Source organism: Carassius auratus, chromosome 7, assembly GCF_003368295.1.
Source record: "Carassius auratus strain Wakin chromosome 7, ASM336829v1, whole genome shotgun sequence".
NCBI classification, from domain to species: domain Eukaryota; kingdom Metazoa; phylum Chordata; class Actinopteri; order Cypriniformes; family Cyprinidae; genus Carassius; species Carassius auratus.
The window spans coordinates 24,900,223-24,920,252 of record NC_039249.1 but is presented as its reverse complement, the minus strand read 5'-3'; the positions used below and the strand labels follow the sequence as shown (position 1 = coordinate 24,920,252).

At 37.6% G+C, this 20,030-nt stretch overlaps 1 protein-coding gene across 3 annotated transcripts; it reads right to left on the bottom strand.

The window, feature by feature from the left end:
* Window positions 1-626: 626 nt before the first annotated feature.
* Window positions 627-18,625, bottom strand: LOC113106313 (phosphorylase b kinase regulatory subunit alpha, skeletal muscle isoform-like). Of its 3 annotated transcripts, XM_026268083.1 has the most exons (33): window positions 18,495-18,625; window positions 18,147-18,282; window positions 15,462-15,620; window positions 14,951-14,998; window positions 13,987-14,155; window positions 11,518-11,600; window positions 11,323-11,403; window positions 10,612-10,710; window positions 10,361-10,507; window positions 10,202-10,255; window positions 9,981-10,103; window positions 9,561-9,656; window positions 9,356-9,463; window positions 9,162-9,240; window positions 8,922-9,056; window positions 8,644-8,753; window positions 8,315-8,459; window positions 8,133-8,211; window positions 7,865-8,028; window positions 6,910-7,080; window positions 6,525-6,613; window positions 6,289-6,434; window positions 6,051-6,204; window positions 5,796-5,875; window positions 5,627-5,705; window positions 3,317-3,446; window positions 3,130-3,231; window positions 2,922-3,037; window positions 2,363-2,407; window positions 1,537-1,698; window positions 1,349-1,402; window positions 1,052-1,252; window positions 627-954 (listed from the first exon to the last, which is right to left on the bottom strand). In XM_026268083.1, exons 2-33 carry the CDS (start codon window positions 18,222-18,224, stop codon window positions 781-783), a joined length of 3,660 nt encoding a protein of 1,219 aa, XP_026123868.1. In that variant the 5' UTR covers window positions 18,225-18,282; window positions 18,495-18,625; the 3' UTR covers window positions 627-780. The 3 variants fall into 3 exon arrangements, 1 of the variants encoding a protein (XP_026123868.1); XR_003292471.1 differs by lacking the exons at window positions 627-954; window positions 1,052-1,252; window positions 1,349-1,402 and adding an exon at window positions 2,744-2,777 and having other exon boundaries at window positions 1,602-1,698; XR_003292470.1 differs by lacking the exons at window positions 627-954; window positions 1,052-1,252; window positions 1,349-1,402 and adding an exon at window positions 2,739-2,777 and having other exon boundaries at window positions 1,610-1,698.
* Between the last annotated feature and the right edge of the window lie 1,405 nt (window positions 18,626-20,030).

Genomic DNA, 20,030 nt, shown 5'->3' with positions numbered 1-20,030 from the left:
TTCAGCCTCTGGATCTGTGTCACAGCTTCCAAACGCTCTCAACGCAAAAGCCTACTGGCGCTTGTGATTCTTTAGCTCTGCCCACACGTCACGCCTCCAGGCGCTCGTGTTTTTCTGGGAAAAATCGGTACAGACTATCTTTCTCTTATAAATATAATAAAAATAAAGACTTTTTGGAGTTATGAAGGATGCAGTACTACTCTATAGGTACTCAAGATTAACAGGATATTGAGTGAAAACGAGCATTTCACCCCCCCTTTAAGTACATGCAAACATCTACTACTAGCTGGTAACAGCTGTAAAGACACCAAATGCCAGTCTAAAACACCTGTAAAAGTAGTCACCTGTAAACACACTACATTTTTAGTTTATGTAATATAGCTCTTCATTTGCGTTCGCAAACAAACAAACAAAAATAACAAAAACTGAGTTTCATGCTCAATGGCGCTAATTCAGGATAGACACTGAATTTTACTCAGATTTTCCTGTATGAGGACAAACTTGCAGTCAAGAACTTGTTAAACAAGACTGCAATACATTTCCTGTATTTCCATTCCTCACAGCCTTGTCGAAAATAAAATATGTAGCTACCCTGACGAAGGTCAATGGAAAACCTATATCATGTGCATGTGGTCAACATCAAGTTCATTTATTCTGGTTTAAAACGGTTACAGATTTTGCTTTCACACTCAAACTCACACGAACCCCTAAAAACTGCTCTAAAATAGTGGTCTCTTCCCCTGTACAGTAAAAACTATACTATTTAAAAACTTTATGATATCACTGTACAGCACAGGCGCCACTAGGCAGGAAGTCCTGGACGTAGGTAGCCACAGCTTTAGTGAGGTAAGTCATGGTGCCAAAGCGACCGCTGGGTGCAGTGTCACACAGGAGGCGGCAGATGCCCGTAGAGGGATCCTTCTCTAAAATACTGTCCTCTGCACCAAGATCCTTCTGCAGCAGCAAGAGAAAGGAAATTAATTGACATTTGATGATAATAAATACCAAGGGAAATCATGTTACTGAAAACATTTGAGATAAATGCCCATACCTGGTCCTTGTAGAACATGTCATTTGCAATGTGAACAATCTTCTCTACGTGGATGATACTGCCTACGCTTTGAATGTCCACTTCAGCCAGCATTGTAAGCACTAGGATGCCTTCGACCAGTAGCTGCCTATATTCTGGCTGGGGGACACGGTTCAGCACCCTTTCCACATGTACTGCAAACTTTATCTCTCCCGGGGTCATCTGGAGAGAGGGAGAGAAGAATTACAGTCAGTGCCACAGTAAGCAATGAGAGGAACTGGTGAAATGATTTTTAAGACACTTTTAATCGTCCTAAACCTCTCTTGTAGTAGAAGATGGGAGAACATAGCCTTCTATTGACAGGCCGTGACACTATGAGCAAAAACACAAACAAAAAAATAAATTAATAGTAGTGTACTCTTCTACATAAAAAAATGTATACTATGAATTTTACAGTCTATTCAATGTTATTAGCATAACAATGTCCTCTTTAAAATTCTTCCAACCTTCTGCAGAATCCTCCAGACTTTTTGAAAGAAGCCTACAGGAACTCTGTTGAGCGCACCATCAAGCCTTCTTCTGCGCAGCCACTGGCCCTGCCGACTGTCCCGAGACGCATCAACACTCATTGAGCTGTCGAATTCATCAATTGAAGGCATCCGGTACATCTGTAAGTCACATTATTAACACAGGTCAACAATCTGTGAAAATGCTTGGTAGTAAGACATACAAACAACAACATTATGTCTATTAGGCAACGAATAAAAACAGCTGTTGATTTAATAACTAAATTACAAGTTGGACACCCCTTTGGCTTCAGAACTTGTAATTCAAGTATTGAACACTACTCAAGACATGAAGAAAATGTATATCTGTTTAAAAAAAAAAAAAAAAAACATGTGGTGACTGGGAAGGTATGTGACTTCATTCTGGTGTTTACTGACACCAAGTTTGACTTGATTTAATAATATAGTTAAGAAGTAACATCCTGGTATATGGGAACATCATTACAGAAATGTGGTGGGAAAGTGGAGCATCTAGTTTATTATAATAACTTTATGTTTCTTGGCCAAAGAATGTGTACAGAGATTATGTATTTTTGTAGGCTAACCCAAAAGTTATGTTCAGGTTTATAAATATTGAAACCTAAATACAATAGTTTGCAAGGGTGCAACTATAAACACAGAGGATGTGTGGACTAATAAAAGGCTGACTAGTAGTAAGTCGATAGGTTTTCCTTTTCAATGCTGAACAGGTAAATTTATCTACTTACTAGTCTGCCTTTTATTAGTTTATCACAGCTGTTATTAGTTTTAGTTTATCACAGCTTACCCTTGACTCCACTTGCTCAGCATCGAAGGATTGACCAAAAAATGTCTACAAAGGGAAAAGACAGACACCAATGGGGGTGGTCAGTTTTATGAACTTCCTACAGGACAAAAAATTATATTATATTTCCATCACCTGTGGAATTAAACACATTGGCATGCACCTTCTGACCCCATGAAACCTTTATATTCCCCTTTATGTAAAAGACAGATTCAAACTTCAGATGTACCAAGGATTTCCTCCCACAGCATTGCGATAATTAACTGCCAAATTAAGCAACTAATGTCAGTTTGTATCTTCACTTTGAGTTGAGTTTCTAAAGTTAATTTAAGATTAGACCCATACATGAGACTGAGTCCCAGCTCATTAGACACATCACCTTACTTTGGATCGACCATGACAGTCATAGTTCTTCTAGCTGAAAATATTTAAAAACTATTAAACACAGAGTCGTGTCATATATGCTCGCTATAATGTTCACAGAACTTAATTTAATTGTGCCTTTGTAAAATCTGCCCTCTGTATGTTTTTGTTTCTGTAGTCTGGATGTGCGGTCACCTACCATCTTCATGTCACTCTTCAGTTTGCTGATGCCTGCACGCTCACTCTTGGTAGCACCAACATTGCCGACCTCGTGGATGGAGATAACAGGACTGGTGCCCGGCTCAACTGAACGAACTGAACAGCAAGCATGCACACATCCAGACAACCAAACCAATTATAGAATATTAGCTATCAATGCTAAACTTACATTTTTTATATATACTCACCACTTCTTTCAACACCAAATTCTTTGCCACTCAAAATGTGGTGGAGAAGATTCTTCAACTCGGAAGGACTCAGTTTCATCAGACTCTCAGTTGCCTCCTCACCTTTGACACACACATATTATTTTGCTTAGAAATGAAAAGCACATTCTAAAATGCTCTATGAATACATGAATGATAAATGCAGTACCTGAGCAGTTCAGAGAATGGGCCAGCTCAGTTGCCATAACTTGAATGATGAGGCCAATCCTCAACCGAAACATCTCACTGAACAAACTGGGCTGTGTTCTGATGATCATTGCTAGATAAACTATGATCTCCTAATGCATGCACAAAAACAAACACTTATAAACAAAAACAAAAATGATCTCACACAAATTAAAAGATCAAAAGACATTTGATACTACTTTAGTATAAGACCGATTCTCATTAATAACTAGTTGCTTATTAGCATGCCTATTATTAACATATTGGCTGTTTGTTAGTACTTATAAAGCACATATTCTGCATAACCATATTCTACATCCCTAATCCTACCCCGTTCCTAAACTTAACAAATGTCTTACTAACTAATAATAAGCAGCAAATTTGGGGTTTGAGGAAAAAGTCATAGTTAATGGTTTGTTAAAGTGTTAGTTCACCCAAATAGCAAAATTATGTCATTAGCCCTATTCCGACGGGACTAGTTTTACAGGGGGTCATTAGAGAAATCTGCGTTTCACAGACGTACTTGGTGATTTTAATCCCGTCCGAATCTGCCACGTCTGTGTTTTTCTCACACAACCTCTGTGATAATTCCAGAGCAAATTACCTACCGTTTTTCAGCAAACTCAGTGATCCTCTGAGAAAACTAATCCCGTCCGAATGCGAATGTCTGTGATTGCCGGTGATATTTTATTTCACAACGCGTTTCCATGTGTGTTTTGGCCAACGTGAATTACCGTAGATGATCTTACCGCGAGGATGTTTGATATATTTGCTTAGCAGCAAATAAATAAGAATAAAAAAAATAATAAAATCAAGAGCAAGATGTTAATAACTGTTAATACCGGCTATTGTAATATCAGCATCAGGTAAGATTACTCACTTTCATTTATGTACTCAGTTACATAATGTTTTAATTACATTTAATAAAAAAAAAAAGGAAAAAAAGTTAAACTAAAGGAACCACACATTAAAATGGTTTTTGCTATACTAGCCATTTAGTATTTATTGTGTAATAATACTAATGGGAATCATTCTGAATGAATCCAATGCACGCATACAGAGCGAGTGATCTCTGTGACGCCCAGATGCACAAATCAGACCCTCCCACCTCTGTAATAAACACGGAGATACTAGTCCCGTCCGAATTGGTACATGAAAATCACAGACGTCAGGTGGTACGAATCGAAACTCAAACGTAGTTTAGAAAACTAGTCCCGTCCGAATAGTGCTATTAATAACTTACCCTCATGTTGTTCCAAACCCGTGAGACCTCCGTTTATCTTTGGAACACAGTTTAAGATATTTTAGATTTAGTCTGAGAGCTCTCAGTCCCTCCATTGAAGCTGGCTCTGCTCAGTGTTCATCTTCAGTTCTCTTTTCACAGCAGTTCAGTCAGTGTACTGTTTGAGTCAATGAATTCCTCGGTTTGTTTTAACTCAGAGGGAGGGTCAGCTGCATTAAAAAAAGTTAACAGCTTAAGTCATTTGTGGATTAATGCGTATTGGAGACGCGAACAGTTTTAAACTATTCAGTATGATTTGGTGAACTGGTTCAAAAAGATCCGGTTACATCTAATGATTCGTTCGCAAACCGGATATCACAAACTGCTTTGTTTTGAACTCTCTCTCACAACAGACACGGAAGAGAAGACAAAGCTAAATAAAGTCGTAGTTTTTGCTATTTTTGGATCAAAATGTGTTTTCGATGCTTCAAGATATTCTAACTCACCCTCTGATGTCACATGGACTACTTTGATGATTTTTCTTACCTGTCTGGAGATGGACAGTATACCGTTCAAACAGCTTCAATGGAGGTACTGAGAGCTCCATTGACCTAATTTTGCTATTTGGGTGAACTAACCCTTTAATAGCGAGACTTGTGCCATAAAATACAGTATGCCTAAACGTTTTATAAGCAAGGCCTGAATGGAAGCAGTACATACAGAATTTAATAGAAAGCTTTATAGAATTTGAGACGTTTATGAAATATTTTGGCTAATTTGATGAGTCTGTGCACCATCCGTATGAACATATTAGTCTCAATAAGTTTACAGATTCTGTGTGTGCTTGGTCAAATAATTTTCAGAAAGTACTGTTCATAAGTTTAGGGTTGTTAAGATTTTTTTGTGTGTTTTTGAATGCATTTCGATTAACTAGAAATCTTTCGTAAGAACATAAATGTCTTTACTGTCACTTCTGATCAATGTAACACATCCTTAATTTGTTAAAAGTATATTTTACTGACCCCAAACTTTTGAACAGTATTGTAAAACCATTGTATGTTTTCAAGTAACCTGTGTGAGGATGGCAACAGTAATGTTGTTCTCGCTGGCTTGATCAATAAGTAAGGCCAGTTCGTCAGGTGGCAAAGGCCTGCAGAGAAACATCCAGATCACTCACATGCTAACAACATAGTACAGCATTTTGGTGTCATCTGCACTGTGAATGACTATGAAAACTCACGCAGTAATGGTCTTCTCTCTGGGCTCCGGAGGTAAACCCACTGTCAAGTGCTTTTGATGGGCCAGCAAATCTGAGCAGGCCTACAAACATGACCATCAGGCAAAATACAGAACAATTCATGAAGGATATACAATATTAACACATCCTGTGCCAATCTAACAAAAAGAGCATATGTAACATTTCTGGGATAAGTGGAATGCAAATATCAGCCGATGTTATAGTTTCTTTTCCACAAGCTTGCATTTAGATCTTTACCCAGTCCAGTTCCTCCACTTTCTTGCGGAGCATGCCTGAAATCATACGGATGAGATCCCAGCAACGCAGATCTCCAGCCTTCTCATAGAGCTCCAGCAGCAAACTCTCGACAGTGATGACTTTCCCATGCAGCTGAGTGTCCCAGTCCATTCCCCTGTGAGAACACACATTAGACTGAATACAAAAAAAAGTACAGACAACTCTTATAACTTTGATTCAAATATGGCATTGGACTTACTTGTCTTTGAAAAGGATGTAGAGGATGTCTGCCTGGTCGTGAAGGCTCTGGGTATCTTTAAACACCTGGACTAGTCCACTGTAGTCAATGTCACCATGAGTGTCCCGAGGCAGGTTACACTCAGAGGACACAAGCACCTCGGGACTCTACAGAGATCAATGAAACATTAAAAAGGTTTTTGTCATCTCAGTTTTGCAGTTTTAAAAGATCATTTGTGTGTTTGTGCATATACAAACATGACTTGTATGTTGTCCTTGGAAATCTTTTAGATTAAACACAGGCTGAGGGGAGTGGAAAAGTTTATTGGGAAGATACATGTTCACATCTGAAAACAGACAAGAAAAAAAGCATCAGGTATCTTGAACTGCTAATTTGCAAAAGCACTCTTCACATAAAACTATACAGTTAAGCTTTTAGACTGTTTTAATGTAACATCCTCTCATGCTTGCATCTTTACTACAGCAGTGATATACAAGCAAAAAGACAAAGCTAATCAATTTTGCAATTCATTGTAGATCAATTCCATTAAAGACTAGTTGTTGCATCCCTAAATATATATTAGCCCTCAACAAGTATGATTTCAGTTTGAGCACAGTAGTGGTTGATATTGGTTCAGCTTACTGTGGATTTGGAGCTCCTTGGCTTTGTTCATGAGAGACACCATCTCACACGTCTTAGAGGCTGCAGCCTTGAAGCCACTCACTCCTTTTGCCTGTGCCTCGTCTCTGAACCCCCTCTGAGGCACTGCTGAAGTCAACAGCTGGTCTAGGTATTGTGCTAGATCATCTGTATCTGAGAGAAAAGGGTTAGGACTCAGAATTTGAAAAAAAAGACATGAGAAAAAGAGTTTGTTGGACTGGAGGCGACAATAAACAGCATGACATTCAAGGAAAATTTTTTGCAATGCAGCAAACTAAAGTGCTTTTGTGACATTACAGCCTACAGTCAAGTGTAAATGCATTCCTTAGAGAATAATTCAAGCTTGATAAGCCAGACTGTTCATTTCGAATCAATCCTCCATTTCATTTCTCACCAGAAATGCCATAGACCCTCGATTAAAAGGCAGAAGAAATGCATACATTTTGAGCAACATAATGCTGTTTTCACACTGCAAGTGATCATTGCAAATGATCAAATTATCAAAACAAAAATAAAATAAAGATCACAAGGATAACACAACTTGCAATGATGGCAGAGAAAAAAACAGAATAGTCAGTGATGTTTAAATGTTTCCTGCAGATAATTCTTCATTATGCAACCTGTTTAAATCATTTAGTTACAAGGTATCCATAAAGACTGGATTCAAAGAGATCAAAATACATACAATTTGGGAACTTTTACACAAAAAATGTACCTAAAAATGTAAATTAAATGCGTGAAAAAAGGAAAATGCAAATTATTCCTAATAACTAATATAATATCAAACACAAAAAATGAAGAATTTATCAATGTGTGCTATTTATATCACAAACCTACATCAAGAACTTCATCTCCAAAATGACCAACATCAGTATTTGACCAATTCAGAAGTCATCATCAAACAAAAACTCTTCATTAGGATATTATTTCCCCTTACCATCATTGAAGCTCAGGTCATGCACAGCACCTCTAAAGTTGTCGTCCTCAACATCATCATCTTCATAACAGCCCCGATTGGAGCGTGTCTTACCACTATCGAGGAAGCTCAGATGAGCGCAACAAGACGTGGTCAGGAACTCAGATAACTTGCCGGTCTGGATCCTAGCAAAATTGAGAGCATCAAGCAAGTAAGTGGAGACGGTCCTTGAAAATGTATTGTTGTATTGTTGATAACATTACATTTATTTATAGCCTGATTGTCTTACCTTGCCCCTCCAAAGTACCCATCCTGTAGTTTCTTAAGTGTAGCCAGCACAGCAGGGTCCAAGTCTGTGTGTTCATGGTCTAAGAAGTAACATACAAAAAAACTGAGGAAAGAACTTCACACCTCACATTTAACATTTATTGAGATGACTCCACATTATCGGAGGTGCCTGTTTTCACTCACTAAGCATGGTCTGGGAAATGGGAAAGGTGACAGTAGGACGACCGGTCATCCTCCAGCGAGAGGAGAGGTAGGACAGGTCAGTCCGCAACATTTCCACGATCATCTTGTTGTCAAGAGCCAGATAGAACTGCTGATGATCTATGAACTACAGGGAAGTAACACAAACAGAGAAATTAGGACGAATAATGTGAAGACAAATAATGTAAAGACTGAGAATATGAAAAACATTGGGCATTTAGCATATATTTCAAAAACTGTGATCATTTTTCTCTGGCTTTTCTGCCTCAGCAAAAGCCTCAAAATGCCTATTTCAGCACATTATGAAGAACCTGAGGTGTGAAGCTAAAGATGGTGTTGCGGATGATGTAAAGCTTGGAGGTTCCTAACACACCAATCCTACGGTAAGGTCTGCCGGTCAGCCCCAGTCTCTCATTACGCCCTTAGAGAAACATAAACACACACAATATAAACTAATTACATTTTTTTTCTGAAAAAAAAATAATAATTTATCAGAATTGAGTTTAAAGAAAAGTAAAAAAAAAAATAGCATGTTTTGCATTTTTTCATACTAGTGTCAACTGAGACCTTATGGTGTACCATTTCCTACCTAGTCTAGCATAAATATGGCTGAGAACTCGAGATGGTTGCACTCTGAGTGGGTGGATGTCTGCCACTGTCTCCACATAAATCCCATTCTTCTCCAGGAGTGCCTTAATATCCTCATTCTCAGCAAGGATGGATACTTGTCAGAACATAATGCAAACACATCAGGGTAAATTTCAAACATGCAATACATAACGTGGAATCAAGTGTAAGTCGTAAAAAAAATGTTTTAAATAAAACACACCTTGTACAACAACATCTGGTTTAGGGATGGTAGAGAACCTGCGGTTTAAAGGGTCTATCTCTCCAGGAGCCAAAAAACCCTGAAATGGTAAGAAAAAGAGCATTTTGAGGTGTTTAACATACTTTCACAAATATAACTTGGTACAAAGCTTTCAAACAAGACATATAGCAAATACATGACCTAAAACTTCTCACCTCTGCTAAAAGATTGCCCAGGACATATAGGGACTGGCCCCACTTCAGAGGGCACTTTCCCATTGGGATCCTCTCCACTGTGTGTGGATTGACATACTCTTCATCCACCTGAAATCATTTCAAACGTTAATCCAATGATACTTCATTGCTATTCAGATTTTAAAGAATAATGATCAGTTTAATTGGTTATTTAGGAATCTCTCACCTTATCTGGAGGAACACTATAGAGTTCAGGCAGCAGCCATATTCCATCTTTATGTTTGATCATGATCCCTTCCAGAGCATCCCGATACTCCTGAACCTGAGAGGACAGAAATGTGGAAATTCAACCTGCCTGCATCTGCAGCACAAACTTATTTTCAGCCTCTAGAAAGTCTCTCTCAAGCTTTATCTTTGCTGAAATCTCTAGACTGGATGGAATTAGAGTTTAATGTCTATCATACACAAGACCATTTTCTGTGAAATCTGCCCAAAATCTGTATATTTTGTGATATTAGTATCTTAAGCCACATGTTGAAGTAAATCAAATAAACAACATAATGCAAAACATATTGTAATTGGTTTGCAAGGAAAACATCTCATCACCCATATTTCCAAACTGGCTAAAAGGTCTGGATGAAATTACCTGCTCTGGACTGTTGATAAAGATGCCGTCCAAGATCAGGTAGGTCCAGAAAAGTGGCCACTCACATTCAATGTTTTCAAAAAGTTTCAGCTCAGCAGATTCATAGTACAGCCTGTTGGGGTCCTATTGGGAGAAAAACAAAGTAAATTCCAATTAAAAAGAATAATTTAGTTTATTAGATACAGTTTGTCTATTTGTTAAATACTGTGTGATGTACTGACCTCTTTAGGAGTTTTGTGACCATCTCGAAGGAAACGACAACAGCCATATCTTCCCTAAAGACAAAAAGAGATTGCAAGTGACATATATACCCCATTCTACAGTGAGAGACAGACAGCTGTTAATAAACAAGTACCTCGTGTCTGAGATCAAATCCTAACCTGAAGCTTGGAGATAATTTCCTCCTTAGTGATATTGACTAACTCCATGTCTTCCACAGCAAAAGCTGGATATGAAATGATGGACAGGAGGCCAGCATCCACCTCTTTAGATGTTGAAGCTCTGGGCAAGATGGAGCTCAGAATGGACTTGAGTGGAGATGGTAATCATTTTAATATTTTTTTATCAAGTCAACTGGTGATGAAACACATGCATAGGAAAATTCTGAGCACTATAACCTCCATAGCCTCACCTGGCAGTGCTGGATATCGTCTGCTAAGATATGAACCACAGAGTCAGGTCCCCCTTTGGCCCCAAATAGATTCAAGTCATCTAGGGCTTCGAGCGCTGCCTGCAGTAACAAAGGGTCCATTCAGGGGCTGTTACAGTATTCTGTCCTGGCAAGAATCTCAATTGAACAGTCACAACAAAGCCAATATTCATCCAGTGTGCACTGAAATCCAGGGCCACAGACGACAAATTAGGCATAACATCCTCTGCCAGAGATGACCTTTACTCTTATGTTCAGTGTTAACATAACTGAGGCTGCCACAATTACATTTTTTCAGATTTTCTCAATTCAAACCAGTACATTGTATTAATTCAAGATTAAGGGCTAGTTCCCTGATCTTAGAATGGTACTCAGATCTCTAGAACCAAGGAAGAACAACTAGAACCTTTCTCCTCTGTACAAAGTGTCACAATAGGAAAAAACAGAGATGACACAAGATGGCAGGGAAAGCCAGGAAGTAACATTAATACCAGAAAGGCCTTGTTGAGGTTACATTGGGTCACATTAATATGCGTTGTTCACGAGTGCACGGCATGAACACCCCCTCCCCATCATGCCATTCTGAGAATTCACAGCTGCTCAGAAGAGGACTGACTACATTAAGTAGAAGTGTGTGAGTGTGAGAGAAAGAGAATGACATTTCTTTTGTCTATTTTGTTTCATTAAACTCACTTTAGCCATCCCGATTGAGCTGGCATTAAGCTCGGGGATCCCCTGATTGGTTTTGTCTCCTCTCTCCCACATCCCATAGTCCTGAATAATCATAGCAGAAAATGCCAGTTAGGGACACAGAGTGTCAATTACAGACTAAAATGACTAAAACACACAAATATATAAGGTCTATGTGATCCATACTAAGTGACTTACAGCCACTTTGTATGCAGATTCAATATAAAACAGCAGATTTTGGACCACATCCACTTCGTCCTGAGTGTACACAATGTGCAGCCCTAGAAGGACACAAGACAAGGCAAAGGATATGTGGGATGTTAGTTAGACTAGTTAGACATGATTAGTTTAGGTGCTGTACAATCATAACAAAACGTTGACAGAATTAGCAATACAAGTAACTCATAAATAAAAATTCTGTCATCTGTCTGTCAATCTGTTTGATTACGGTAATCCAAAAAGTAATCCATGCGAATCGAGTGGATTAATTCGATTGCATTGTGCTTACTTGTATGGAGCCAAAAGAGTCTCAATAAAGATAAATGCACACACTACATTCACATATGCACACACAGGATTCATAAATACACACACAGGATACACAAATGTGCACAAAATTTACAAATGCACACACAAAATTTAAAAAGCACAGAAGATTCAGAAATGCATACAAAATTCAGAAATACACACAAAATTCAGAAATGCAAACAACATTTACAAATGCACTCAAGATTCACAAATGCACAGAACAAGATTCAGAAATGTATTTCTGATGCACACACACATATATCTTGATTTACAAACTGCTTGCGGTCTGTGAAGTTCACTGCATTTGTGTGTGAATTTTGAGACTCCTCTGACTTGGCTCAAAACTCAAATGCATGGAATGATCAGCCACCAATCAGATATCTCCCTTCTTTTAGCCAATCACAAGAACGCACTCCACGTGGTTGTTTACTTATAAGCCAATCACATGAACACGTTCACACAGCAAGATATGCTTGTGGTGCGACATATTATAGCCTACTTATTTATGAAATTGTATGAAAATACAGATGTTTAGATTACAATTCAGTAGGGGTGCTCCGATCACGATCGGCCGATCGTTAATGCGCATCTCGTCAGTAAAGCCGGTTCTCTAATCAGCGGTTAATTCCATCAGGTGCGTGATTTCACATAGAGCAGCTGTTACTACACAGAGCCGTTGTTAACTGAGAAGATGCACCAAAAAACGCTGAAAATTAACGTGATTTGCGCATCTTCTATATTAACAACAGCTCTGTGTAGTAACAGCTGCTCTATGTGAAATCACGCACCTGATGGAATTAACCGCTGATTAGAAAACCGGCTTTACTGACGAGATGCGCATAACGATCGGCCGATCGTGATCGGAGCACCCCTACAATTCAGGTTAATTTTTTATTATTTTTTACAAAATATAAATGTAAAAATGTCTCAATACATATAGCCCAGACTGTGACTGCAGAAAAAAAGTTAACCATGGATTCATAAATTTGCAATAGGCAATTATTTCATTTTATTGAAATATTTTAATGAAAGTAAAAAAAAATTTTTTTTTACACCTTTTTTAATATTTAAATATATCTAAATATTCTTTTGGATGCAATATAGAAGTCACTTTAATTATAATATTCGGTCCCTACATGAAGAGAGAGTCAGTGGTCCGCTGCGAGAGGAAGTGACTCTCCGGCTGGGCAAAGTGAGTCACCGGCTGCGTGAGGAAAGGGAATCGTTCGCTCAACTTTGCTGGGTGAGAAAAGTGAATCGTTCGCTGAGGAAAGGGAGTCGTTCGCTGCGAGAGGAAAGTGACTCTCCGGATGCGCAAAGTGGGTGTCCGGCTGCGCAAAGTGAGTCACCGGCTGCGTGAGGTAAGTGAGTCGTTCGCTGCGTGAGGAAAGTGAATCGTTCGCTGAGGAAAGTGAGTCGTTCGCTGATTGAGGAAAGTGAGTCGTTCGCTGATTGAGGAAAGTGAATCGTTCGCTGAGGACTGTGAGTCGTTCGCTGATTGGCTTATAAGTAAACAATCCCCCACGTGGGGTGCATTTTTGTGATTGGCTCAAACAAGGGAGATATCTGATTGGTTGCAGATCATTCCCTGTTTAAAAAAAGGCATTTGTGAAATGCAGTGAAGTTCACAGACCGCAAGCAGTTTGTAAATCAATATATATGTGTGTGTGCATCAGAAATACATTTCTGAATCTTGTCCTGTGCATTTGTGAATCTTGAGTGCATTTGTAAATGTTGTTTGCATTTCTGAATTGTGTGTGCATTTCTGAATCTTCTGTGCTTTTTAAATTTTGTGTGTGCATTTGTGAATTTTGTGCACATTTGTGTATCCTGTGTGTGTATTTATGAATTATGTGTGTGCATGTATGAATCCTATGTGTGCATATGTGAATGTAGTGTGTGCATTTATCTTTATTGAGACTCTTTTGGCTCCATATACTTGTTCTCATGTATCGAGCAAGCAAGTTTGAGCCTCAGTTTACCTTTTGTGATGGGTTCCACGTATGTCTGTTGATCAAAGTCTATATAATCTTTATTATTTATTCGATAAATAATACTTGTGCAAGCCTAAGAAGAACACTTTTAGAGGAAGATGTGAGTGCCCCTAAGAGGCGAGCTCTAAAGTGAGACCTGGAGTACCTGAGGCAGTCATCTGAGCCAGGAAGAGGAGATAGACTGAGGTAGCGTCGAGCTGGAGATGCCCCCACTCCTTGTCACCCACCACAGCGGCACAGGTCTTAGAGTTGTACTTGGCGTGGAGGCTGTCCAAAGTGCTCTTACTGTATTTGAACTTCTCCACTTTGTCCAGCTGCATTGATAAAATGTAAGAGGATGAGAGAGAGCACTTTAGAGCACAAAAGAACACTTCAGACAATATGTAATAGACAAAGTGACACAACTGAAGTGGGTGCGTATGAGACTGACAGATAGCATAACTATGTACGCACATTTGTATATTTGTGTGGACATCATGTACAGTACAGTTCAAAAGTTTGGGGTATGTAAGGTTTTGCTTTTTCTGGAAAATGTGATATGTTCACCAAGGCTGTATATTACTTTGATCGAAAAAAATACAGTACAAACTGTAAAACTGTAAAATAGTACTATAATTTAAAATAAACATTTTATAATTTAATATATTTTCAAATGTAGTTTATTTCGGTGATGGCAAAGCTAATTTTGCAGCACCATTACTCCACTCTTCAGTTTCACATGATTCTTGAAATGATGCAGATTTGGTGCGCCAGAAACATTTCTAATTGTCAATGTTAAAAACAGTTAGCTGTATAATATTTTTGTGGAAAGTATATTTACATATATTTACGTATAGATATATATTTTTTTCAGTATTCTTTAATAATAATAAAAAAACATTATTTGAAATAGACTTCAGAAGGGTAGTGTATGTATGCATGTTTACTGTTTTATGGCCTAAATTACAGGCAGATTGGGAAATAAAATGCAACTGAAAAAAGGAAGGTGCTATAAATGCATGTTTTGCAATGTACAGACTAGACTAGCTGTTTTATCTCTTACTACTACTGTCTCTTTTTTATTTTTTAAGCGTATAGTCTGAAGGCTGAGGGTTAATGGTGGGCAGTACCTGTCGCATGATGCACTGAAGAATTCCCCTCATTAACTTCACCACACTCTGAAAGAAGAAAAAAATAGATCAAGACACACAGAATGCCTCCAAAAACAACACTTGGACACATGCTCTACTGTGACCTTTCAGCTCCTATTTAATAGCACAGGCAAGAGTAGCAAGACACTTCAGCGCAACTGTAAAGAGACAGACTTCACTGACGCATACATGCATTCTTTGGAAGTAAATAATACCCTAAAGTGGTGAGTATTTTGGTATGCTTTTAATGTAAGATCATTCAAATAAAACAACATTTGCCACACATGCTCATGTGATCACAAATATTCATCCAGCAGACCATAATTAGTAGGATTATGTATAATATGTTTTTCTCATGAACAGACGTTGTTACTGAACAAATATCATAAAAGCTGTACTGGATTAATACGAGAACTCACTCAGTTCATTCAGGTAACAACAGAATCAATACCAACACACTGCCAAAAATATTATAAATCCCATTTTGTACCTGCTCAAGCTCATAGGCTTTAGCCTTGTCTTCATCGCGGTCTGCGTTCTTCCTGTAAGCCAAGCCGAGAGCCCAGACAGACAGGATGCTGTAGACATTGTCCCTCACCCAGGCATCAGGCTGCTCTTTACTTGCTGGTAACAGACCTGTCACTGGGTCCTACAAGTTATCAATACAGCTAGTTAAAAATATCCAGTGCTACAAGTACTGCACTATATGTATAATAAATATGCAAAGATTGCTTTTACCACATAAACACAAACACACATACGTACTATAACTGTATACATACTGTATATATATATATATATATATATATATATATATATATATATATATATATACATATATATATATATATATATATATATATATAGTACAGACCAAAAGTTTGGACACACCTTCTCATTCAAAGAGTTTTCTTTATTTTATGACTATGAAAATTGTAGAGTCACATTGAAGGCATCAAGGGCTATTTGACCAAGAAGGAGAGTGATGGGGTGCTGCGCCAGATGACCTGGCCTCCACAGTCACCGGACCTGAACCCAATCGAGATGGTTTAGGGGTGAGCTGGACCGCAGACAGAAGTCAAAAGGGCCAACAAGTGCTAAGCATCTCTCAGGGAACTCCTTCAAGACTGTTGGAAGACCATTTCAGGTGACTACCTCTTAAAGCTCATCAAGAGAATGCCAAGAGTGTGCAAAGCAGTAATCAAAGCAAAAGGTGGCTACTTTGAAGAACCTACAATATGACATATTTTCAGTTGTTTCACACTTTTTTGTTTGGTATATAATTCCATATATAAGTCCACATGTGTTAATTCATAGTTTTGATGCCTTTAGTGTGAATCTACAATTTTCATAGTCATGAAAATAAAGAAAACTCTTTGAACGAGAAGGTGTGTCCAAACTTATATATATATAAATTGTAATAATATTTCTAAATATCACTTGTTTCATTGTAGTTTTCATCAACTTAATACACTGATGAGCATAGGATACTTTTTAAATAGTACTGTATACTCCTGTGTAAAAACTTACATTTGAATTTATTTTCATGGGCAGTTTTCCCTTGTGAAGGTACATTATTTTATCCACATAAAAACATGGAACATGTCTTTTACTTAAAGGGATAGTTCACCCAATAATCAAAAATCTAAAACTCACCCTCATGTCATTCCAAACCCATAATACCTCCGTTCATCTTCAGAACACAGTTTAAGGTATTTAAGATTTAGTCCGAGAGCTCTCAGTCCCTTCATTGAAAGTGTGTGTACGGTATACAGTCCATGTCCAGAAAGGTAAGAAAAACATCATCAAAGTAAGTCCATGTGACATCAGAGGGTCAGTTAGAATTTGTTGAAGCATCGAAAATACATTTTGGTCCAAAAATAGCAAAAACTATGACTTTATTCAGCATTGTCTTCTCTTCTACTGGTGAATAACTACTGGTGATCCGAAAACCGATGCAACCGGTTCTTGACTCGTAAACGAGTCAGTCTTTTGTTCGTGATCTGGTTCTGCTCGGTGTTCATCTTCAGTTCTCTCTTCACAGCAGTTCAGTCAGTGTACTGTTTGAGTCAATGAATTACTGCGGGATATTGGTTTGTTTGAACTCAGAGGGAGTGTCAGCTGCATTAAAAAAGTTAACAGCTTAAGTCATTTGTGGATTAATGCGTATTGGAGATGCGAACTGTTCCAACTGATTCAGTTCAATTTGGTGAACTGGTTCAAAAAGATCCGGTTACATCTAATGATTCGTTCGCGAAACGGATATCACAAACTGCTTTGTTTTGAACTCTCTCTCACAACAGACATGGAAGAGAAGACAGTGCTGAAAAAAGTAGTCGTTTTTGCTATTTTTGGACCAAAATTTATGTTCGATGCTTCAAAATAATCGAACTGACCCTCTGATGTCACATGGACTACTTTGATGATGTTTTTCTTACCTTTCTGGACATGGACAGTAGACCGTACACACAGTTTCAATGGAGGGACTGAGAGCTCTCGGACTAAATCTAAAATATTTAGGTCCTATGGGTTTGGAACGACATGAGGGTGAGTCATTAATGACATAATTTTGATTATTGGGTGAACTATCCCTTTAAGTCAAATACTTGAAATAAATCTAGAATTAAATCGTAAATAATAAAACACACTAACCCCTGGTTTCACAAACTAGGCTTATGCCTAGTCCCAGACCAAAATGCAAATCTGAGCTGTTTCAACTGAAATAAATTTGCAGACTGATATTAAAATTTACTAGTGCTTTTGTTTTGTCTCAAAAGATGCAGAGAAGTAATGTTTCCCCCCAAACCACGTTTATATATATCAATAAAAAATGACTTAAATGTCCTGATTGAACTACGGCCTAATACTGGTTTACTCTAAGCCCTGTCTGTGAAACCAGCCCTATAATGAAATAAATTAAGATAGATTAGTAATTACATATTTTTTTTTAATCTCTGCCCCTCATTAGCATACACGTGTAGACTTGATATTTTATACATAAAAATAGTAAGTTTTTAACACAGCGTTAAACACTAAACTGCACTACTCTTTTCTCTGCACGAATACAAATTCAAGAACTATGCCAGATCAAAAATATCTACAAATAAAGAATGAAGACGTGCTTTAGTGAAGCTTCAACAGCTGAAAGGAGTCCGTGTGAAGTGCAGACACTCACTTGGTGACGCAGAATAGTATGATGAACTATCCGCGCGTAGTTGTCAAGTTTAACTCCAGAATTGCTGCGACTCCTCATTTTAGGTCTTAGCAAGTTTGCGAAAAATCTTTATGCTTCAAAAACCGCCAACATCCTCCTGCAATAAACCAATATGAATATTAAAAAAAGGAGGTGAGCAGCTGGACGAACATGAACCAAGTTGTCAGACGGTTGTTTAGAAACGCTCGCGCTGCATGACCAAACACTGTGACATGCAGTCTCTCTCTTTCTCTCTCTCTCTCTCGCAGTGTTTACAATAAATGCTTTTTTCCGACAAAGCTCGGATAGATTCCGTGAATATAAACAAACCTGATCACGTAAAGGCAAATTCCGGAAGGAAAGTAAATTACTCGTACACACTCGCGATTATGTTACAGTCTGCTGGGAGGATCTTCCTACTTTTCAAAATAACATCAGTGAGCCAACTGCGACATAGCGACAAACTTTTTTTTTTTTTTTTTTAAGGAAAACCGTTTATTAACTATTCATAAAAAGCTTACTGTGATGGAGTAAGGTCGTAAAAACTTTAAACTAAAAAACAAATAATAGTAATAATAATACACATCTTGTTAAAATAGTTCCTTACGTCATCTGCATCCGTGTATCCATATTTCTTTTGCATTGACATCAGTAGGCTGTCTACTGATATTTGGACAAACAAAAATAAATATTTGGCTTTTTTTATTATACCGTTTAAGAACGAGAGTTAAAAATTCACAAACAGATTTAAAGTTTAAAAATTATGTTTAATAATTTACCTGATGCAAGAAAGAAAACAAATTCTATATAAAGCAATTAAAATCCATTGTTAATTCCCTTGTTAATTCATTTGAATGAATCATCCCACTGACAACTTATGTTTTAAATAATCTCCTTAATTGGTTATTTTCTTGCTATTATGATTGTAGCAGTAAGCACACTTTGTAAATCATCAGTAGACCTATGTCTAATTCTTTGTCATAGTTTTCTTGTTTTGAAAAAAAAAACGCACTATGAACTGGTTTTGCACAAAATACTTTTTATGTACTTTTTAACATCAGTAAAATCACAAGGATGTGTGTCTCGTACATGTCCACTTAGTGGCAGTATAGTCACATCTTAACGTGTCTGAGAAAGGTTTTTAAATCTACTTGAAGGAATAGTTTATTTGTTCATTTCTTTGTTTACTTACATCTCATCTTGTATCCTCTGAGTTTCAAGAATAATTAGGCTGTTTTGATTTTGTTCTGTCTGCTCCATCCATCATCATCTCAGAATGTCACACACCTCCATCTCAGCTCTAGTTCTGTAAGGTGATCAGTATCCACAGCTAATCTTGGCTTGTTAGTTTGTTGTGTAAACCTAAACTCATTTCTGAAAAGTTATAATCCCATTGGGATGTTTAAGATGATTCATTTTTTTTAAATCCTTGCCTTTTTACATAAAAAAGTATGCAGATGTGGTTTTAAAAAAGAGAGAGCAAAATTTATATTATATTTATATGATCACTTTTCAGTTTAAAACTGTCAAAACAAACCACCTTACACACCTTGTGCACTTAAATTTTGCACATATATACCTGTACATAAATAACTGCTTTTTGTAAAATACCTGCCTACAATTGTCAATTTGTATATTGTCATTCCTTACCTACTTTTTGTATTTTTTGTATTCTTTTATTATGTGTTTTATGTTCTGTCGCTGTCATTCTGTTGTACTGCAGAGTTTCTATCACGAAAACAAATTCCTCGTATGTGTAAACACACCTGGCAATAAAGCTCATTCTGATTGAGTCTGATTTTTTATTAAACATCATCATGAAAATGGTAAAAAGAAAGCCATATGGCAAATCAAAGTCCATCACAT